This window comes from Siphateles boraxobius, unplaced genomic scaffold (genome assembly GCF_051911475.1).
Source record: "Siphateles boraxobius isolate OS27281-9 unplaced genomic scaffold, OSU_SipBor_1 7, whole genome shotgun sequence".
NCBI lineage: Eukaryota > Metazoa > Chordata > Actinopteri > Cypriniformes > Leuciscidae > Siphateles > Siphateles boraxobius.
This window is the reverse complement of record NW_027509197.1, coordinates 35,803,061-35,826,590: the sequence shown is the minus strand read 5'-3', so window position 1 is coordinate 35,826,590 and position 23,530 is coordinate 35,803,061. Positions and strand designations below refer to the sequence as shown.

The 23,530-nt window shown below is 40.9% G+C and overlaps 1 protein-coding gene across 34 annotated transcripts in view; it reads left to right on the top strand.

Annotated features, from left to right (window-relative positions):
- The window catches only part of tns1b (tensin 1b), a 252,192-nt gene that overhangs the window by 176,325 nt on the left and 52,337 nt on the right, over positions 1–23,530 (top strand). For 33 of the 34 annotated variants that reach the window (XM_077215637.1, XM_077215634.1, XM_077215632.1 and 30 more), the window contains 6 exons: positions 2,746–2,858; positions 4,394–4,454; positions 4,808–4,883; positions 7,822–7,951; positions 8,112–8,177; positions 8,291–8,407. In XM_077215637.1, the coding sequence (XP_077071752.1) occupies positions 2,746–2,858; positions 4,394–4,454; positions 4,808–4,883; positions 7,822–7,951; positions 8,112–8,177; positions 8,291–8,407 (563 nt within the window). Of the gene's footprint in view, positions 1–2,745; positions 2,859–4,393; positions 4,455–4,807; positions 4,884–7,821; positions 7,952–8,111; positions 8,178–8,290; positions 8,408–21,232; positions 21,491–23,530 lie in introns of those variants that run through there. The other variant, XM_077215659.1, reaches the window with a different exon arrangement.

Below are 23,530 nucleotides of genomic sequence, written 5' to 3'. Positions count from 1 at the left end.
TGTTTCTTGAGCAGCAAATCAGCATATTAGAATGATTTCTGAAGGATTATGTGACACTGAAGACTAGAGTAATGATTCTAAAATTCAGCTTTGCACCACATATTAAAATAGGAAAACAATTGTTTTAATTTGTAATAATGTTTCACAATATTGCTGTTTAAACTCAATCTAACTCTCTCCAAACTTTTGAATGGTTGTGTGTGTGTGTGTTTATATGCATATGTACATAATACTGTATATACTGTAAATGAATATGTAATTTTTATATGTATATATTTACACCAAATTCATCCTCATTTCTCAAACGCTCAAATCCTCATAATCAAGCACCAGCTGTGGAATATTTGTGTGTGTGTGTGTGTGTGTGTGTGTGTGTGTGTGTGTGTGTGTGTGTGTGTGTGTGTGTGTGTGTGTGTGTGTGTGTGTGTGTGTGTGTGTGTGTGTGTGTGTGTGTGTGTGTGGGAGTGACTATATGATTATTTCGCAAATATGTTCTGGAGAGACACTGGAAAGCCATGTTTGGGATGTCGGCCCGTTGGGTTATTATTTCCTGTGTTATCATTAAACAGAAGTGGTTGCCAGTTCTGCTACTTAGCTTTATATGTACAGTGGTGTCCAAAAAATCAAGACAAACTTTTTATATTATTTTTAAACATTTATATACAAGAATAGTTATGACCTGCATGAAGAAATCTATATTTCAGATTCTTACCGTTTCTAGATCATTAATTAAAGGGGTCCTATTATGCATTTTTAAATTTTCAACTTTCTTTAGTGTGTAATGTTGCTGTTTGGGCATGAAGCTCTGCAAAGTTGCAAAGCCCAAAGACACTCCAAAGAGAGTTATTCTCTATATCAGTAAACACTGAAACACCTCGATTGTTGTCTTCCAGGAATGGACACGTCACAATATTCCTCATTCCCGCCAAAGGCATACGCAAAAAGAAAGGGGGCGAGGCCTGGTTGAGTTGCATTAGTAGTGTTTTGAAACTCATGGTTATGGTAAGGGGCGTGACATTTAACAAACAAGCTTAAAGCGGTTGACCAATCACAACACACTGGGCCAGCCGACCAATCAGAGCACATTGCGCTTTACGAAATGAGGGGATAAACAGAGGAAACTAAATAGAGTGTTACTGAAAGACTAAGAAGAGAGGTGCTTCAACAATGTAAAATGTGTGAAAAATTATGAATGATGGAAACCTATTCTAGTAGAGCCCAAAATCAAAATCAAGACTCTGAAGTAAAATGAGGGGTAAAATGAGGGATATTGATCATGTGACGTTCTATGAACAGATGTTCTTGCTGTTCTCTGGAACATCTCGAAATTATGCTGGAGAACATGAACGTTAGGTTTTGGTCATGTCAGCTCCAGTGCTTTCCAGTTCAGCCTTTCACTCAGATTGCAATGGCGATTATATATTTTGCAACAAAAAATGTTATATTAAAAATAAACTCCACTAGTAGTTTCAAATGATTTTTGGACGCCAATGTACAGTTACTCTGATAAACGTACACACACCCATTTATGCCTCATAAGGGAACACTTGGCCACGGATGTGCTGCTTTTACAGAATCAAGCATTCCATCTGTATAGTATATGGAAGTACTGGCACTTCAGGCTTCATTAAAACTAGATTTCATAGGGGCACATACTTGTGCTCCCTTCATGGAAAATGGAAAAGCAGAGTCATGGTAAGAGCTTGCTCCAGGACTAAACAAGAAGCTTGTGCTTTGTTGAATAGAGGGGCTCTGGAACAACTGCATGTTCATGGGAAAACAGGCCTCGGGCGATCTGCCAGGAAGATGCAGAAACACTGGTCACTGTCCCTCTCCAGAGACACAACCTCAATGTTCAAGAAGAAAAATGCTTTTTCCTGTTTATAAAGGCTAACATCTGTGCTAAGGCTTTCGGAAATACAGCAAAACGCTCCTGAACTGCAGATGAATCCGTCTTATGACCCTAAATGGTGTTGACAACAGTGTTTAGATAGTATGTTATGTAATACACACTCACATTAAATTTCACACTCTCAGCAAGATTATACAACAGGTGCATCTGTGTTTCTTAAACGAAAGGTTGTCACGATATATTCAATAGCAGATATCAATGCCATTGAAATTTTATGATTCTCGATAAACGTTTAATACCACAGCAAAAAAATTACATGATGTCCAATAGGTCCTTTATTTAAAAATTGCAGATATACAAAATATTCAGTAAATTATTAATTATTCTTATTTTTCTAAACATATTTCTTTTTTTTGTAAACATATACGTGTACTGTATATAGTAACAAAAATATACGGTTTAATTTGTTACCATTTAACTAATGGTAATTTTACTTTAAAATAAAATAAAAAATGCATCAGTATATGTATAAATTAACATTAACCTAGCTTAATAAATGTTGTAAAAGTATTGTTAGGTCATGCATTAATGCTAATGCCTTAATCAACTAACTGAAGTATTACTATATATTTTTATGTAAGTTTTACATATAAAACAAGTAATGAACTCAAACGTGGATACGTGCACTTTTAGGCGGCAATCATTCTGCTCTTTTTGATTTTTCATCTTTCTTATTACTTTAATAAAGGATGTATTTTTTTTTATGTTTTGTTATAGATTACCTATAGTAGTTTTGACATCTCTAGTACACATTTGTTCATATCTTATGCACCAGTTGCCTGTTTTGTTGCCACTAGTTTTGTTTATTTCTGATGTCTTGTGTTTTGCTCTAGGTATGTGCAGTACTTCAGCGGTCTGCTCTCTGGTAACATCAAGATCAACAACAAGCCCCTGTTCCTGCACCATGTGATCATGCACGGGATCCCAAACTTCGAGTCCAAAGGAGGTGAGCTGAAACGCTCTGGCTGTGGGCCATCTGTCAGTGCCTCCCGGAGGTGTTGAAGGCAGGTTTCTGGGGTCCGTCTCCACTCCTGCTGCTTTTGACACCTTCCTGTCAGACTGACAACATGCTTTTCTAGTACACACATCTCGGGTGATCCGATCACAAGAGGTCAGCGCTAAATACAGCTGTAGACGGGGTCCAGAATCTGATCATTGAAACCACAGTCGGGCGTAGTCGGAGACACATGTGACACATCACATTTGTAGTATAATCAAATCCATCCTCCCAAACAAGATATGTGTGGCGTTCTTAAAATGCTGGACCGTAAAGTCTTCTAAGTTGTCCTCTGATTAAAAAAAATATATATATATTATTGACAAAAAAGCACCTACATCAAATTATTTGAATTGAATGATTAATGAACTACATACAAATATAACAACAAATTACGATTATTTTAAAAGAGTTAGTTCACCCATTTGGCCATCATTTACTCCCCACATAAAAATAGTAATAAAAAAAAAATATATATATATATATAAAAATGAATGAATGAATTAGGCATTTATATAGCGCTTTCAAATGTACTAGTGTACACCCAAAGCACTTTACAATCATGTCGAGGTCTCTCCTCAACCACCACCAGTGTGAGTATCCACTTGGATGATGCGACGGCATCCACAGTTCAATGGCACCAGTGCGCTCACACACACCAGCTACAGGTGGAGAGAGAGAGAGAGAGAGAGACTGATAGAGCCAATTCAGTGTATGGAGATTATTAGGAGGCCATGATTGGCAAGGGCCATTGGAGGGAAATTGGCCAGGACACACACACACACACGCACATATATACTGTATATATATATATATATATATATATATATATATATATATATATATATATATATATATATATATATATATATATATATGTATGTGTATGTATGTATATATGTGTGTATGTATGTATATATATATATATGTATATATGTATAAATGTGTATATATGTGTGTATATGTGTGTGTGTGTGTTTGTAGTTTACATTTTATATAGAAAATAAAACGCATATATTATTTAAAAATATATATTGTTTATTTCATTTGTAAAGAGCTTCATCACTTGTGAATTTTTTATTATAAAGGCTTTTTAAAGTAACAAAATTTAATTAGTTTCAATTATTTATTTTAAAGTGGTTCACCACTTGTGTTTGAGAACAATTGCTTGAAAAAATAATAAAAATATCCAATAAAAATATTTAGAAAAATATCACAAGTAGTATAATCTTTCTCTAGATCACAAGTAGTTTCAGGAGACACATTGGAGGCGGTGTAAATACCCAGAAACATTATATAAACATCATAGAAAGTCTTGCCTCTGCTTGTGATGTTATCATCTGGGACGCATGTTAATATAATAAGTATAAACAGGACTCAGAGAGTTAGAGAGAGCATTTTTGCTCCACGACGAAGACCTTTAGATATTCCACTTTTAGAGCTCTGCTAACATTTTGTTTTTGCTCTCTCTCATGGTTTCTCAGGTTGCCGCCCTTTCCTCAAGATCTACCAGGCTATGCAGCCCGTCTACACATCTGGGATCTAGTAAGAAACACCCCATGTTTTCCTACACGGTACTGCTCATGCTTCCCTGGCATGTAGCCCAGCCTTCAGGACGTCCAATCACGGGCGGCCCTCTGTGTCTGGGGCTTCTGAATCACACACACTCTCTGAGGAGCCCGCATGTGCTTTTCCCATACATCACTGAACTCGGCCCCTGTAGCTTCCTCCATGCTCTCAGTCTACAGCTTTGTTGTTACCAGTAGAGATGAACCTTTCAATTCAATACAAATAGAAATATGTCAAGCATTAATCACTCGTATGTTTAGGCTCATGTTTGTGTTTTTAATGTGAGGTTGTTTGTGGTTAATGGGTGTGTGTCTGACTGATATTTGCAGTAACGTCCAAGGAGACAGTCAGACCAGTATCTGCATCACCATAGAGCCCGGCCTGCTCCTGAAAGGAGACATTCTGGTAAGAACGAATCTCACTAAACCTGTCAGAAACATGCCATGGTCATATGTCAAGCCTAATTCAAAAGAATCCAATTTTTATATAAAGAAAATAAAGCTTATTTTCGAACCATAAAGTTCTGACATTATTTCCATGACTGTTAAGATATATTAAAGATTTCAAATATTATATTATATTATATTATATTATATTATATTATATTATATTATATTATATTATATTATATTATATTATATTATATTATATTATATTATATTATACAATGGTAATGCAATGATGTACTACCTTTACCTGTACTTGTACTACCTTTTTTTTTGTAAATTTTATATATACAGATTTTTTTACACACAGGTGCACATAATACAAACAAAAAGAAAGGCAGTAAATCAGATAATTAAGGCACAAAAAACAAAAACAAAAAAAACACCATACAGCCAGCACTTACACATTCTATAGAAAGAAACAAGTATAAATATACGTGTCAGTACAATTAATAGATATCACAAAAAGTCCACTCACACAAATTGAGTCAAGGAGGCCTGAGCCGAAGGGGAGTGGCAGTCTCAGTAAAGATAACTACCCAATGTTTAAAAAAATAAATTAAAAAGTGCAATGCATTTAGGTCCCAGTTTGAGTTCTATCCTCCCTAATTCTATGAAAGGGCCCCAGATCTTCTTGAACTTATCTTGAGAGTTAGACATAGAGAACCGAATTTCTTCAAGGTGTTAACAGGAAACCATATCATTAAGCCACCTCTTGAAGCAAGGAGAGGAAGCTGACTTCCACTCCTTTAGGATAACCCGTTTTGCAATGACCATATCAAACATGAGGGCTTGTTGTAAAGCGGATGGTAGAGCCCAAGAACCTTCGGAGCAGCCCAGTATTACTAAGAGACAGTCAGGAACCAGTTGTCTATTGTACACAGCACTGTACAAACTGAAAATTACCTTTATCATTTTTTAAATAATAATAATAATCATCATGTTTCACACAAACCATTAACAAAACGAGCGAGATCAAACCAAATAAAAATAATAATAGTAAGAATAATGATACATCATATTTTTTTATATTTTTTTATTTATTAATGTGGACATTGTTAAAATATCAATAATAATAATTTAATACAATCTTACATTTTCATAATTGTTGTGTGATTACTGTGATTTACTAAAACACATCTTATGGACTTATAATTGTCTCTATGTAAAATGTAATTTCATACCGTTTTTTTGCTTTTGACTTGTGGGGTTAAATCTGGCACAGGTTTTTCCTCCATTTATGGGCATTTCTCAGAGCCACACACTCCAATAATAAAGCAGGATGTCTAGAGGCTCATCCATCAGACATTTATTCCTGATCTCTCATCACTTTTCTCTTCATAGATTTTTTTGCATTTAACCCCAGAAAGCTTTTTGGAAGAGAAAGCCAAAAAGCGCTGAGTGCTTTATCATAATGCTGTGCTCATAGAGGAGCACTCTCTCTGAAATCAATCAGAGCTGATCTATAGAGGACTCTCGCCCGAACACTATCCACAGCTGTAGCATTGAGCTTTGTCCAAAGCATATTATAGATCAATGTTGGTGTTAGCATGGAAAAAAATACTTCCCTTGACCTTGAGTATCAATTGCAATGGAGATCATAAGTGAGAATACTTATGAGAATACATTTATTTTTGATTACAAATTATATTATCAGCATAATTTGGGTGAAATTTAAATTTATTGCCGGCATCATTTGTTTTTGTATTCTTAGATAAATGCTTTGTTTTTGAAAGCTTCATTTTGCTGATTGTGAATGACTGAGATGCGTTTTTTTCCGAAGCGGACCCCCCATGTGTGCGACTGAGCCTCTGCTGCAGTTTGGGGAAACCGCAGAATGCTTTGCCAGCCCTCATCTTCCTCAATTTGGTCGTGATTGTTTTGTTTCACTCTCCGAACTGAAAAGCTGTACATTTTATGTCCACATGCCCTAAGTTAAGTAGGTTAATTATAGTTATTTTGGGCAACATAAAGACGTATACAGTTTCCTCAGTGGTCAGTGAGGACATTTTTATGTCCTTGTCTGGGTTTTGTAGAGGCTCTGTTGTTTTACATACTTTCACTATACTGACATCTCTGGCTCTGCTGCACCATGGGAAGGCAAGGCAACCAGCATCCAAAACCTCTCAAACAATCCGTTCCAAGCCCATGAATAGAACTTTCTGTGCAGAATGTGCGTGTGTTGACGCAAGATACCATTTGAATGATTTGCCATGCTCTTTAAGGAATGTTCTGGGTTCAATACAAGTTCAATACAACTTGTGCCATGTCGATTACCACAGAAAATTATTTCTGAACAAAGAAGCATAAATCGTGGTTGCAAGTTTGTGAAGCAAACTCTACTCACAGGAATTACACTGGCAATGCAAAACCAGAAAGCTGTCCACCTAGAAAAGTGGTAAAAAAAACTATTTTGTTTATGCTTCAGACAACATGACAAAAATGCCAGTCTCACATTTCTGCCTGCGTTGATACGTTTTATGAAAGTCACTACAAACACAATACACTGCAATAAATTAATCAATATTTATTTTTTTATTCATTAATTTATTATTTATTTATTCATAAAATTTTAACTATAATTAATAATTGTATATATTTATTAGATTTGAACTATTATTTATAATTTATTTATTCATAATTTATTTAGTGTGATATCTGACTTATTTATTAGATTTGAACTATTAATTATAAATATAATTTTAGTAAAAAGTTATTTAGCTTGATAACTGACTTTATGTATTTATTTATTTATTTACTTACTCTCTATCTTACTTAGAGAAGTCTTTTTTTTCGTTCTTTTTTTTTAAGATTACTCCCCTAACGCTGATTTCTTCTACTGGTTTCAGTCTCTGTGTGTTTGACCTGTTATGTGTGTTTTCTCATGTCCTCCACAGCTCAAGTGCTATCACAAACGCTTCCGCAGCCCGTCCCGTGATGTCATATTCAGAGTGCAGTTTCACACCTGTGCTGTTCATGACCTGGGCATCGTCTTTGGCAAAGATGAGCTTGATGAAACATTTAAAGGTATGCTGCATTTGCTTTGGTTTAGTCTTGAATAGTCAGACTTTTGACTATGCTGTGCCATCTGACACTGAGACTAGATTTGGTTGGTTTCATGTTTTTATTTTATTTTATTTTATTTTGTTACTGACACTGCTTTGGTCATTCCATTTCTTTTTTTCAGATGACAGATTTCCTGAATATGGAAAAGTGGAATTTGTATTTTCTTTCGGTCCAGAAAAAATCCAAGGTAAGAATTTTATTTATTGTCGTTCATTTTCAGCTAATAAAGAATCACAGAAATACAGTAAATAGGGCATATACTGAGCCCAGAAGCTTCTGACTGTAGATGTTCTGTCATAGGAATGGACCACCTTGAGAACGGGCCTAGTGTTTCTGTGGACTACAATACCCAAGATCCTCTGATTCGCTGGGATTCTTACGAGAACTTCAACCAGCGCTGTGAAGATTCCATGGAAGGTGAGTGAAACTGTAGTCTCATTTTCAACGAATGAATGGAAATGATTTGATTTTCCCCACAGTGAAGCCAGAATTGTAGTAAAACAGTTCTATTTTTGCTCTAGACAAATTAAAATATACCAGTTTCACATTTCTCATCTATCTAATACTTTCCATTCAGCCATCCATCATTTATAATTAATAACTTAATAATTATTTATATATGTATTTATTTAATTATTTATTGCGACAATTTTAGTTAATTGCTGTCAATTGACATTAACTTCACAAAGAAGCCACTCCTTTTATATTGTATAAATATAAATTATATTGTTATATATTGAGTATAGATTGCAACAGTGCCCACCCCCTTTTGAGTGGAATGGATTCTAGAAGTATATTTTCCATTTCCATAGCGATGCAAATAAAGTCTTTGTTAAAGCCTCATACAAACAGCTACAAACTTTTTCACTCGCATCCCTTCATGGGAGTGGGCGGAGCTAAACGGTTCTTTTGGCATGTGTTTGCTTGTTTTGAGTCTCTGATTGGTGGGATTTTCTGTGCAGCATCATGGGTAATGTAGTTTTTTCCACGGTTAAACAATTATTTTAAAAATAAGCTGAAACAATGCTGGCTTCAACACGAAGTAAATACCATCGATTAACAACCTCGTAGCTCATAGTAGGTCTGTTTTAAAAGGATTGCAAGTTATCGTTAAAAATCAATTTCCCTATGGAGAAAGTGAATGGTGTTTTTACTTCCGGAACCTGATTGTTGCACTCTATAGTATTGCTAGCTTAGCAATATTCTTACACCAAACTATACTGAAATGAGTTGTGAGTCGAGTCTCCTGTGCGCTGTGCACAGATGTTGCCAGATCATTCTAGAGTACAAGGTTTCATGACACTTAGGATGCTTTCTTAGTCTCGTCACTCAGAGTTCACATAGAGTCTGTGTCCCGGTCATCTGTCAGTCCGACATCAATTCATCAGTATTCTGGCTATATTCAAGTTTTGTGACAGAGCTGTTTGTGTACATGACTATGATAATCCGTGCGTGCGACAAAGACTGATTTAATCAGATGAGTTTGTAGTGCTCCTCTTTTACAAATCACAAGGTCGAGTAGAGTTCACACACGCACACCGCTGTCACTGGAAGTGTCCTCACACCCTTGTGGCCTAAGCTACAAGCCTCCTTATTTTGACTTGTGGTGTGCTTCTGCTCCTCAAACATGTGATTTGTTGTCCGATTTTGAGACATGCTCATTTGGTGGGTCAGCTCCCTGGAGAGGGAAAGTCAAAGCGAGGAATTCAAGGAGGATATGTATGGAATTCTGTCGAGGTTTGGAAGTATATGTTTTAGTTTAATACCCTGTTACACTTTTTTTTTTCATCATAAGCCCTTTGCACTTGATTAGTATTACCTGGTGACCTCTAGTCATTTGTAATAATTGCGGAGGTTGTCTGTGATCTTAATCCCATGTGTTATCTGGGATCTTAATCGCCCATGTCTGTAATTTGTAAAGAAAAAATTCCCCCACAAATTGCCAACCATATTTTGCTGAACACCAAGTTCCTGTGATAATATTAGTCCTGTGCGAATCGGCATCTCTGTGATTTGGCGGGTTCGTATACAATTTTTTCAAGGTTTTTATATCCTGTATGCCTTTTTACCCATCTTTTGCGAAGAATGGAGGCTGTGTTGGAGTGTTTTTTTTGGGTGCTGGGTGCTGGGTCATATTGCTTGCACCATACAACTATACAATTTGCCGAAAGGAAAGCTGAAAATCATCAGACGAGCGAAAACAAAAAGATATACCGTTGTTGAACCTGGAACTGTTACGGTGGTTCAAAAATGTAATGCTTTGAGTTATTTATATTTATTTACATTTAATTATTTTGCCATAAATTACACAGCATTGCACTGATTGCATGAATGGTTAGAAAGTAGGAGAATAAGTTCATCAGCACCAGTTAATCAGACTAAAAATGAGGATTTTTCAATCAGACCTTGCTGTGTGTGTGTGTGTGTGTGTGTGTGTGTGTGTGTGTGTGTGTGTGTGTGTGTGTGTGTGTGTGTGTGTGTGTGTGTGTGTGTGTGTGTGTGTGTGTGTGTGTGTGTGTGTTTTATGCATCAGAAAGTACTGAGGGTGGTCTGGAGGCTGGTACAATCCCAGTATTGAATAGAGAACGTCCTGGTTGCGTATGCAACCCACCGTTCCCTGAAGGAGGGAACGGAGGACGTAGTCGACGCGACTGAAATGGGATCACGCTAGGGAGCCTATCATCTTCGAGTACTATTGAACGAGCCAATGTAATTGGCGTGCGTGATTCGCATCACACACTCCGCCCCCGCGGCGCGGGTATAAATACGGAAGTGGATGCACGCACTAGTTGCTTTTCGCTGAGGAGCCGAGAGTAACCCGGGGTCAGCGGTGGTCCAGCGGTAGTGGCAAGGGGACTACGTCCTCCGTTCCCTCCTTCAGGGAACGGTGGGTTGCATACGCAACCAGGACGTTCCCTTTCAGTCGATAACGTCGGACGTAGTCGACGCGACTGAAATGGGATCAACCATTGAACACGCCACTAACGCTGCCACCTTCCAGTGCCTAAACCAAAGCCTCCTGATGCCCCCGCAGACTTAAGGCGGGGAAGGACAGGGCTTAGGCCAGGGAAGTCACTGCTGTTCCTACAGGACCACTGGGAAAGCGTTCCCCGTACGTTGGAAGGAAGGGACGCTGCGGAAGCAACATCCAACCCGAGGGAGGAAATGTGGAGAATACACATATGAACTGGGCGGAAACCGGGCAGTCTAACATATGGAATGTCACTGGGGTGGCTCCAGCCTAAGACGGGGGGAGACACACCGGACAGTGACGGCAGAGAGACTCTGCCGAGGGAAGACACGGGCTCACCGCAGGGAGCCGTATCGTGGAAGAATACACATATGGGGTCACCGAAGGGACCGCAACATATGGACCCAGCCTAACACAGGTTCCACACTGCTTACGAGTGGTAGGCCTAACACCAGACGTTCCGCACGTCCGACGTCGGAGGGGTGTGGAGGAACTCAACAGGGTTCAATTTTAAGGGAACTCAACTGGAGTAGAAAGGCGCACGTATCCAGTCCATAGGAGGGGAATGGCGCAGCAAGCCGACACTTGAACCGGGCTCACGGTGAAACTGGCTTCATGAGAAGGGAGCCCACGGGAAGCAGCGGTTCAACTAGGTGTCGTCCAGCCCCCAACTCTAGAATCTGTTTAGCAAAGTATATCGTCAACGCCCAGGCGGAGCACTTTACACTCATCATAGAGGAGCTCAACACCTAAGTGGACATGTTGCATCTCGGATCTTTGCCGAAATGAAGGCAAGCACTAAGTGCAACTTTGCATGGAAACAGCCTTCCCTCTCTGCTGAATTCCAACAGATATTTGAAGAGCTGGTCTGAGGTCTATGACTTGCATTCTGTACACGTCCACGCGAATCGGACAGAGAAGCCAGGGCTGGATCTGCCTCCTCCAGGGCAGCGCTTGCAGGCTCACCACCTGCTCCTATTACGGGAGAGGTAGGAACCTTGGGCACAATCCGAGCCGGGGTCTCAGCTTGTGAGAGTTAGCCGGCCCAGACTCCAGGCACAATACGTTGACCGAAAGCGAGCAAGTCCCTACCCTCTAGTAGAGACCACGCGAGCAGGAGAACTGATATAACAGAATTTTTAACTCACTACCCGCAGTGGCTCAGGGGCGGTCTCTGCAGTGCAGTCGCACCAGGGACAAGGCCCAAGAGGATAAAGAGGGACACAAGGATTTACAAGACCTTGCTCCTCAGGAACCTGACGACCAGAACGTGCTTCTGCATACTTCTGCAACACGATGAGCGTCGTTTAAACACCGAGGCAACATCATTTTGAGGGTGATTTAGGAAAACAGCCTACTGCAACCCATTTTGCAGGAAAGAGAGCACTGAAGTGATCGAAAGCTTTCAGGATCTCCTCAGGGGAGAAGACGCACTCAACGACTAGGTTCCACTTCTAAAGGCGTAAGCACGCTACCCAATTCTAGGGGGTGCTCGCAGAAGTGATGGTAACTAACACATGTTCTTGTGATAGCCACCTGAACCTCCGCGTTCGGATGTAAGACCGCCCGGAATCTCCGGGGGAAGAACGCGTGTGCCATCGTGCCCCGTCCCCGAATCCAGGGGAAGTCAGGAAGGCTGTTGAAGGGAACCAGGTCTAGTTGGGCCAATGAGGGGCAACTATGAAGACCTGTTCCTCTCCTGACATGGCACGTAGGTGCAAGTGACGGGCGCAAAAGACAGGAGCATTGCTCAACACAACATGTGAAGATCACTGGGCTTCAGGAGCATTTTCTGCTCAGCACTTGGGTGTGACAAGTTCACTGAGCTTCAGGAGCATTCCTGCTCAACACCTGAGTGTGATAAACTCACCGAGCTTCAGGAGCATTTCTGCTCAACACTTGAGTACGAAGAACCTCACTGAGCGACAGGAGCATTTCTGCTCAGCACTTGAGTGTGACAAGTTCACTGAGCTTCAGGAGCATTACTGCTCAACACCTGAGTGTGATAAACTCACTGAGCTTCAGGAGCATTTCTGCTCAACACTTGAGTGCGAGGAACTTCACTGAGCACCAGGAGCATTTCTGCTCAGCACTGCGTGTGATGAATTCACTGAGCTACCTGTGATGGACTCACTGAGCTACAGGAGCATTGCTGCTCAACACCAGAGTGCGATGAACTTCACTGAGTTTCAGGAGCAAATCTGCTCAACATGAAGAGTGATGATTTCACTGACTTGCAGGCGCAAGGCGACCATGAGTCGCAGTCACTTTTAGAAGGCTCACTGGGGTTAAACGCATTTCTGCGGGCCCCTGGGGCCGCTGAGTCCCAGTGTTTGTCCAAGGGTAGTCCGCTCGGTTTACCCAAACACTGGCGGAAAAATAAAACCGGGGGGGCAACTGAGCGGCCCCGGAATGGTCATGACCCAGCCGGACCCAGGGGATGGAGTCTCCACTTGCCCTGGCTATAACTGTCGTGAGGCTCGATGGCGGCACGATTGAGTAAGCGGGAGGAGTGGAATAAGGCGCCCTCAGAAGCGTCTGACTCCAAGGAGGAGGTGACGGGTGAGTTTGTGACATGCAGGGGAAGCTTGCGCAACGGTCGCAATGTCTAACAACTCGAGGCACGAATGCCCGTGTAGTCGGGGGTCGCCCAGGCCCCCGTTAAAACACGCCCTTTGTACATGGCCGCTCTGTTGAAGAGGGTTTGGCAGCAGACCGGGATGAACTATAGTCACACAGGGTGAGCTGCTCTGCCACGGTCACCTCGGGACTCGATCGTGAAGCTAGCGCTGAAGCGGTCACATATGGAGGGAGCCAAAGGCTGCGACTACCATATACCCCAGGAGCCTCTGAAAGTTCTTTCAGTGGGACCCTTTCTCACTTCAACACCAGCTGAACACATTCTCATTGGAGAGACATGTTGGACCGAGTACCTCTCCAAAACTAGAAAAGAGATACTCAGCCCGTGGGCGAGATTACTCTCTTCCAGTTGACCTGAAGACCCAACGGGCTCTGGAGCACTCGAGGGGAAGGACACTGTACTGATACTCCACCCTTAGACGCAACACACAGGATGGCCTGCGGTGCGGGAGGTAGAGATCTGAAGCACATGTCTTTCAGGTCAAAGCTGCAGACCAATCTTGGGCCAAGATGGTCACGACCCACCACCTAGTAGCACGAAGAACGAGTTTACAACTGGCCTTCGTACCGGCTGGAGGAGCGGCTATATCAAATCCTTCGCCAGCAGGATAAGATAAGCACGCACAAGTCAGGAGCACTGCTCAACACTCGGTGTGATGAATATCACTGAATTTTCAGGAGCACGTCTGCTCAACACCTAATGTGATGACTATCACTGACTTGAGCGGGGTAGCCGAGCCTGAGGTGGGGCAGCAAAGTAGAGAGAGTGGTGTTAGTGTGCTGTGCAACACTTACCTGTCTCCACAAGCGGCAGGGGGCGCGTGAGAAGGCGGATGACCGGGTCCTCGAACGCACCAAGCTGCCTGCTGGCGACCAAGGGGGAGCTGAGGGGTGTAAGGCTATACAGGGTCACACCCGCCAGACTGGCCCTCTTGGGACCCAGGAACAGATGAAATTGCTCTCTCTTTGAAGTGTGGGTACCGCTTGCTCCGCTTTTTTTTTTTTTTTTTTAGGGAGCCAGCGGCGGAACAGACACACACACAAACAAAGGCTCCACCCGGCCCTCACCCGGGGGGAGGGAGTGATCGTGCCACTCCAAGAGCATCTCATCCATTCCTGGGCGGCCCGCTCCGGAATGCTTTCGCTGTCGCTTGCCACCTGGCTTGGCAGCGCCTGGAGCGGGCTGGGCGTCTCTACTGCGGCCGGCTCCCTGCTGAGGCCTGGGTGGAGGCTGCTGCGGAGGGCCAGCAGGAGCGGCGGCCGGAGAACGCCCACGGCGACGAGCAGGCGGAGGAGCTGCCACCGGCGGTGGGTGGAGGCAGCAGCTGGCCACCGGGGCAGGATGTGCCGGATGACCTCCGTCTGCGCTTGAGCGGCAGAGAACTGTTTGATGCAGTTCTCCACCGCGTCGCCGACCAGCCCAACCTGGGAAATTGGGGAGACCAGGAACCGAACCTTGTCCGCATCCGCCATACCAACCAGGCTGAGCCAACAAAGGCGCTACTGGACCACCAAGGTGGACATCGCCAGACCGATCACGCACGCTACGACACCCGTACCCCGGAGGGTGAGGTCGGATGCAGTGCGGTGCTCACCTATGAGCGCACGGTCTGGATTACCCTCGTGCATGCCATGGGTGCCCTAGCCTGCAGCAACGCCATGGCACGCAAGAGGAAGGGGCTTGCCCACAGGCTTTGTAAGCTCTGCCCGTCGGAACGGACGAAACTCACAGGCCTTAGGGGGGAGACGAGGATCCCCCCAAAAGGCAGCGGCCGCCGGACACAGGTGCACCTGTGTCGACAGACCGCTCCAATGGAGGGACACCTCGCAACCCTTCACCGTTCCTCCATCAAGGGTAATGAGGGGGAAAAGCTATTCAGGCAGTTTCTGGCAGAGAAAGATGCTGTTCACCACCTGATAAGCTCTCCATGCATTTCGGGAAAGAAAGGCACTGGGGCGGCGAGCTGAGAACCAGCGCGGCCCGCCCCAAGATACCAAACTCCAGATTCCAACCGAGACTGAACGGGACACGGTGGAGGTTCCACTCGAGCCCGGCAGCCTCGGCGGCCCGTTTCAGCATAGCTGATAATTCTGGATCCGGCTCGGGCAACATTGAACTCCCGGAGGGAGACAATGCAGCCGAGTCATCATCTCCAGAAGTCAGCTCACCCTCTGATGCTGCAATCGGCGTCCTGTCCTCCAGGGGAGCCCCGAGTGAAACCGCTGGCCCACCCATTACAGATGGACCAGCAGACAACACAGGAGGCTCCAGTGGTTGCAGTGGAAGGGAGGAGTGAGGAGCCCACAGGGAATGGTTACCGGGCGGGACATCCAACACTATCCTCCGGTCACCCATCCCACACAGCACCCGAGGGTGGGGCATGGTAATGGGGACTCGCTCTCCGCGAACGAAGGCGAGTCTCGCCCTCAACACTGCGACAGTCATGTTCCCACAGTGAAAACATGAGCTGTCCACAAAAGCTGTCTCAGCGTGCTGTAAGCCAAACACGTGACACAACAGTTGTGACCATCAGAGAGAGACAGGGAACGACCGCACCCAGAAACGCACGGGCGGAATGACATCTTGAAAAAGACGCAAACGCACCCGTGTTGCTCTTTCAGAAAATAGGACCGTCACCAGTGCCGGAGCACACAGGGAAATGACCGCGGCAACACTGAACAGAGAACTGAAACAGTGAAGCACTCACTTTTCCGCCCTCTAACCAGCCATCAACACACACAAACATTTAGAAATTTGTTGCTGTTAAAACAGCAGTTGAGAGCTCAAAGCTCGCGATCACCGCTGCACTCGCGCTGTAGAACACCAGCACTGGGAGAGTCTTCCTGAAGAACACCGACACACTCGCTCGTTGTAGACAACAGCACTCTCAGAGACATCAAACGATCGGCTCCGAAGCGAAAGGCAACTAGTGCGTGCATCCACTTCCGTATTTATACCCGCGCCGCGGGGGCGGAGTGTGTGATGCGAATCACGCACGCCAATTACATTGGCTCGTTCAATAGTACTCGAAGATGATAGGCTCCCTAGCGTGATCCCATTTCAGTCGCGTCGACTACGTCCGACGTTATCGACTGAAAGGGAACACACAGAGCCCAGTTTGCCTGTGGGAATTTGACCACACTCACACTGCGTCCCAAGCCTCCATTTCCCTCGCCGACTTCCAGTGGCCTTTTGTGAAATATATTCCAGGCGTTGGCTGAGAATTGTGCAATTCATGCAGTGAGAAGACAGTTAGACCATTCCTGTCCAATCACAATGTCCAAAACAGCTACGACTAAATTGTTTTATCTTCGAAAACACCCATGCAGCATGTTTATATATTCAACAAGAGTGTGTTTAGATTATTGCAATCCAAAAAATACTTTTAAAACTGTCGAGACTGTATCGTTGTGTTATTTTTAATATCCCTGGGGTCATATTTTAGGAGCTCCAGTCATTTCAGCACACATTTAAATTCTACTCTGTTCTATGCTGAAGCCATTTGAGATGACAGGCTATAAAGGCTATAAAGTCTGCCAGCCTCTTGACCAGTCCGTTCTTTAAATAGGGCAGGCAGAAATAGGCTGCCACCTTTAAGAGGGGTGTAAACTAATCCAAATCTCTGGTCAAGAGGCAAGACCTCAAAGCCCCTCTAACTGCCCCCTGGCATCACCCGGCAGTGTTTTATGGCCCTTTATGAGATGCCACATGCTACATATACTATATATACCAATCATAAGTTTGGGGTTGGTTAAATTTTTTTATATTTTAAAAGAAGATTCTTGGAAGAAAGCTGCATTTATTTCCTGCAATTCAGAAATCATTCTAATATGCTGATTTGCTGCTCAAGAAACATTTCTTATTATTATCAATGTTGTAAACAGTTGTGCTGCTTCATATTTTTTTGTGTGTGTTTAATAATTTTTTTAAAGCTTCTTTGAGAAAAAAAACAAACTAGAAAGTTATAATATTCTGATATAAAGTTTTTATCACACCGCCCACTGCTGCATGCTTGACAGAGACTGTCTTCAGTCAGCAGGACTGCTGAATGGAAAGGGCACATTTGCAAATGAATTTAGATGCCTATCACACAGTCAAACATCTCCATTGAGCAACTGCGGCCAGAGGACCGACTCTAGAGACATGATACGCAGCCAGACATTATGCCTTTGTGCTGGAGCTTATGCCAACACTGAAGGACTGGCTGACATTGTCAGAGGAGAGAATGACTGGTACTAATAGACCAAGAACAGAGAACATGAACATGGCTTCGCTGACTTTTTGCTGGATTAGGCAGCTATTAATGTTTCTAACGCTAAAGTCTAAAGTATTTTGAAAACTAGATATTGAAGAAGATGAATACAGTTTGGATGTGCATTCCAGTATTTCCCAAAAATATCCTGAAATTTCCAAATTTTTTACTTTTAAAAAGATTTTTTTTTTTTTTTACTGTAGAACCATTTGCATGTATTGATTTTGCATTTACTCAAGTAATCTATATAGCTATGCAAATGTAAAGTGTCATATAAAAAGCCTGGTACAGTAAAAGCTGTTTAAAATTTTGATTTTTTTAGAACATTACTCTATTACGAAGCTCAAAGTTGAGCTTTAAAACATCCATTACATCGCTGAGTAACAGCGGTGTGAAATGAACGGATAATAATATGTGCAAAGGGTATGGATTTTGTGGAAAATGTGGATTTTGTTAGTCCATTGCCACTAGTTTAAAGCCTGCATGCTTACTTTAACACACCCTCTGGTGGCTCAGAAACAGCACCATATAATGGGCTAATTGCGCAAAAGATGGCTCTAAATGTATTAGCCCATATGGTATATTCAAGGGTTCATTAAAAAAATAGATTGAACAGTAAAAACTTTTCAATATTAGGGTTTCGTTAGTTCATTGCCTCTAGTAAAGCTTGCATGTTTAGCTTTAACGCACCTCTATAGAAACGGCACCCCGAAATGAGCTTTGCCACATTGGAACTTCAAGGGTTCATAAAAATATATTGGTACAGTAAAAACTGTTAGAAAATCTATTTTTGTTAGATCACTTCACCCTGCATTAAATACCTCAGCTTAATCAAGTCTAGAGCTTAATTAAAAAAGAAAAGAAAAAAAGACGAAGTTGTGTGTTATTAAAGAGGAACTAGACGTGTAAGTAGCAGATAAATATAGCAATTAATGCAGCCTTAACACAAGTATATTTATATAGGCCCCTTTTATGGGGACCATTTTTGTTGTGTTGTGGCTTGTTTCTGTTGTGTTGTTAGCTTATATTTGCTGTTTAAGTTTCGTTGTGTTGTGCACTACTGGGCCACCGTTTCATTTTCTTGACATTTGTTGACATTTTGGATATCTCTTTTTATCACTCCATAAATTTGAAAATGCTGTCAACAGCCAGAAGAAAGATAGAAAAAAAAACATGTTCACCATGGTTTTAGGAATAAAATGTTATACAAATCTGGCGAATGATATTTGAACAAACCACTCTGTAAAAACCTTCAGAATATAGAAGAATATTTTTGTATGTACTGAAAGTGCTACTGAAATGGAGATGTCTGGCTTAGTGCAGGAGACAATGGCATTTAAAGATATGTATTGTATTTGAAATCTACAGACGCAAATACATCGTGTAATAAAATAAACACTTAAATGTACATTTTGGATGTTTTCTTTCCTATACAGTCAGAAAGAAAACATTATATGAAAGCAAAATAGCCCAACACCTTAAAATTAACCAGTGCATGAAAATGGTTTTGACTGAAGTGTCTTGCCTTAAGCTTCAAAAGTTACACTTGTGTGACTTGTGCACTATATTCCAAGTCTTGCAACATCATTTGTGTGGGACAGACCAGAAAATAAGTTGTTATTCGCACAAATGATTTATGGGATTGCTGAAGTCAAACCCTGCATGCCATGTCTTGAGTTGTCCTGCCTTAATGCACACAAGTGCAAATGAGACATTTCACCCTGTTTCTCACACAAAGCGAAACTTGTGTATGGATTACTTTTATGATATTTATGTACTTTTGTGTTTTCCATGTGAACACAAGTAATGGTTTCAGACTATTCATTGTTTGGTGAACAACATTAATGCATGTTATATAGGCTACTAAGAATCACAGCCATACAGTGTTTGTTCCCTCCAGTACTAGAGAAGTAAGTCGCTATCTTCTGGACCGAGCGCCATAATTAGAGTAGACCTGCCCACAAATGAGAGGGCAGCATTTTAAGATAATAATGCTTTATCTCTTCTTGGATGTTAATGGCTCAGTAATTGATGTCTTATCGGCTTCATGCCTTGACCACAGATAGCACTTCTCTGTTTAACAGGAGCTGCTGGCAAGCTTAGAGCAAAACAAGGCCAATCTTTGTTGGTCCACTGATATTTGTACACCTCAGAAACCACACACTGGCTGGCCGCAACGCTGGGCTGGAATCCATCACAATAGCTTTCTGTGTCTTACTTTCAAAGCCAAATTTACAAATCAGGCTGTCATGAACAATTCGAATAATTTGCATTCATTGATTTAATATGTTCTGTCCATAAAAATTATATTTAATTTTGATAGCGTGATGTATTTTTGAATGAAATGGAAAGTTGTGATTTATTTTATTCCCCCATCTGTAATTAATCGGATTTTGAAAAGTGAGCAATGATATAAAAAAAAGGGAATTATCACGTGGAATTATTATTGAGTTTTTTGATAATGAAAATTTTTACTTAAAATATGAATTCATCATGCAAACTGCTGAATGCAAAACGGTGATTGAAATGGTTAAAACTTAGTCTTGTATAATATTAAATTAATATGCAAACATTTATTTTAACCGAAAATCTCGAGCCCATAATTTTCAAGATTTTTGTTTAAAATGTATATGCATAAACAAATTATAATATATGCACTAGCATTCAATGGTTTGGGGTCGGTAAGATTTTGTAAGAAGTTTGAAAGAAGTTCACCAAGGCTGCGTTTATTTACTTAAATAATCAATAAAAACAGTATTATTGTGAAATATTATTGCAATTTAAAATAACTATTTGAATATATGTGAAACCCCAATTTATTCCTGTGATGCAAAGCTGAATTTTCAGCATCATTACTCCAGACTTCAGTGTCACATGATCCTTCAAAAATCATTCTACTGCTCTACTCCTTATTTTTTTGTAAACCGAGTTTCTTTTATGAATAGACAGTTCAAAAGAACAGAATTTATTTGAACTTGAAATATTTTGTTAACTGTCACTGTTGATCAATTGAATGCATCCTTACTGAATAAAAGTATTCAGTTATATATATATATATATATATATATATATATATATATAAACACTTACTGACCCCAAACTTTTGAATTATAGTGTATATTATATTTGTATATAGCATGTACATGTACGTTTTAACCTAACATATTAATGCCCATAAAGACTTGGCATAGAATGGCAGCGTACTGTAACTGTCTTGTGTCTGTAAAAACAATGGCTCTGTCCACCAGTGTCTCTGACTCCTGGGGTTCGGGAGTCAGGAGGCAGCGCTGAGCCCTTGTTTACCGTGGCCTCCCCATATTTGGCTGAGGCCCTGCCCACAGCATTTTTGGGATGGTTGGGTAAGAAAAGTGTGACGACGGGGAGATGGGATTGGAGAGGCGTTGACACAAATGGTGTGTGAAAAAGAGCCAACTCCTCCAGCTTGGATACCAAAAAGCCTTTTTGTTATCAGTCACTAGAGGGAGAGTGACAGAGCGAAGAGTCTGTTCACTGCACACACATCAGACTGGACTGTTAGTGTTACGGTCTTTTGTGGACCATAAAAGCCCAGAAGAGGTAGAAGAAGTGTTTGGAGAGGAATGTTGAAGCTTGGCAGTAGATCTGATCTGCTCTGAGGTAAAGTTGTGTGAATGATTTGTCCTCTCACAACTTATTTTCTGTGACTTTGTCAACCACAAATGGCATTACGCTTTTGTTTGCTAGATGTTTATGGGCTATTCTTTGAATTGGGAAACTTCTCTGTGATTTTTTAAATAGATATATATATATAGATATATATAGATATATATATATCAATTTTTTTTTTTTTTTTTTAACTGTAATTTGGTTTTGTTGTGTTTTGGAGAAATTTGTCAAATATTTGTCAGATACATTGATTTTGTCCCCCAATCAGTGAGACTGTTTGCAAATCTGAAATATCATGATGGAAAATTACCAGGTGTTTTTAGGTATTTATTTTTATATATTGCATTCCTTTTTTTAATTTTTTTCATTAAAAAACAAAAATGAATGATTAAAAAAAAAAAAAAAAAACTAAAAATGACAAAAAATAAATAATAAAATCACACACACGCACGCACGCACGCGCACACACACAAACACACACATATTCGCTTCACATTAAAACTCACTTTACGGTTGATCAGGTCTATGGTCAGTGGTCAGATCTATATTTTAGTAAATGTCATACATGTTTTAATATAGATGAAGTATAGTTTGAAGAAGTTTTATTTTTTTAAGATCTGCCAATAAATAAAGAGTCACATTTTATATGCCAAAAGTATAATATCTCTCTCATAATTTTTTGTTGAAGCATTATTTGAAGTTTTCCTAGGCTGCAGAAATTTCAACAATTTAAATGTTTTTTTTAAGGCTCAGAGTGCTAAAATAATTAGTTTGAATAGGAATATTATTTGAATATTATTATAATATTTGAAATAGGAACCCAACAGGTTTTGAGCATCCATTTAAAAAAAAAAATGCAGTTTTAAATAAATCTCACTGGCTGCGTTTAATTTCAGCAACTCAGACTGTATGTTTTTCTTTTCCCAAAGTTTTGCAGGCACAGCTGATTTCCTTATAATGAGACTAAGTGCGGTTAGCACATATTTAAGCTAAGCTCTTAAACAGAGCGTCTGCTACGGTTTCATCACAGTTGTTGCAGGATTGGTGTTTGAATTGCGTTTTGGAGTTCAGCTGTGCAAAGCTGTGCTTTATTATGGTCTGTTTGTGTGGCTGGCAGTCTAACTGTTACGTAATAAACGTGTCTACACATCAAGCTGGCTTCAATTAAAAACCTTCTTGCGATGGATGGCTGGGCCTCTCTATATTATGTGGCTAGAAACCAGTAGCTTTGCCAACAAAATGAGACGGTTAACCCTTTCAGCACGCTGTAGTTTAGTTTTCATCAGTGTGTTCACAGAGACACTGCACTGTCATCACAATGCTGGGCTTTTACTGTCACCATCTGTTAACACATGACACCAGAGGTGCACTTTTCGTGTTTCCCTTCTGAAGGATTTAACTACCTGAGGACTGTTTGTTCACGTGTGTGGTCATCCGGAAGTTTTTGTCGTGTTGTTTTGATACAGTGGCAAAAGCCATGGCTCTCTCACAGATAAGTTGGAATTGTAAATGATATGGAAATGTCCGTTGAAGATGATTCCTGATCATCACACACTGACACTGGACAGGATTTTGCTGTGGAATAATGCTTTTTTCTTGGCGTCTTATACTCATATTGATGGGGTTAGTAGAGTGAGGACAGGAAATGATGCTGAGAAAATAGGGATTGGGATCAGGAAATGCCAAACTTCAACTCCTGTCTCCTGCAGGACTGTACTATTCAGTGAGGTCTGGAGTAATGCCTTTAGACACTGAATGAGTCACGAAAAAAAAAAATACTTTAAAATTCTCAGTAGTGATTTACTTTAAATTGTATTACTGTAATATAACTTTGAATCAGAATATATTACAAACATGATTTACTAACGCTTTACAATGTAATTTTGTTATTAATAATAATATTATATGTAATTTAAAGGTATGTTTTGCATTAACAAAATAAAAACATAATTTAAGGGCCATAAAGTTTTATTTTAGTATTTTACAATAACTCTGACATTATTTTCATGATTATTAAGCTTTCCTCCTTAT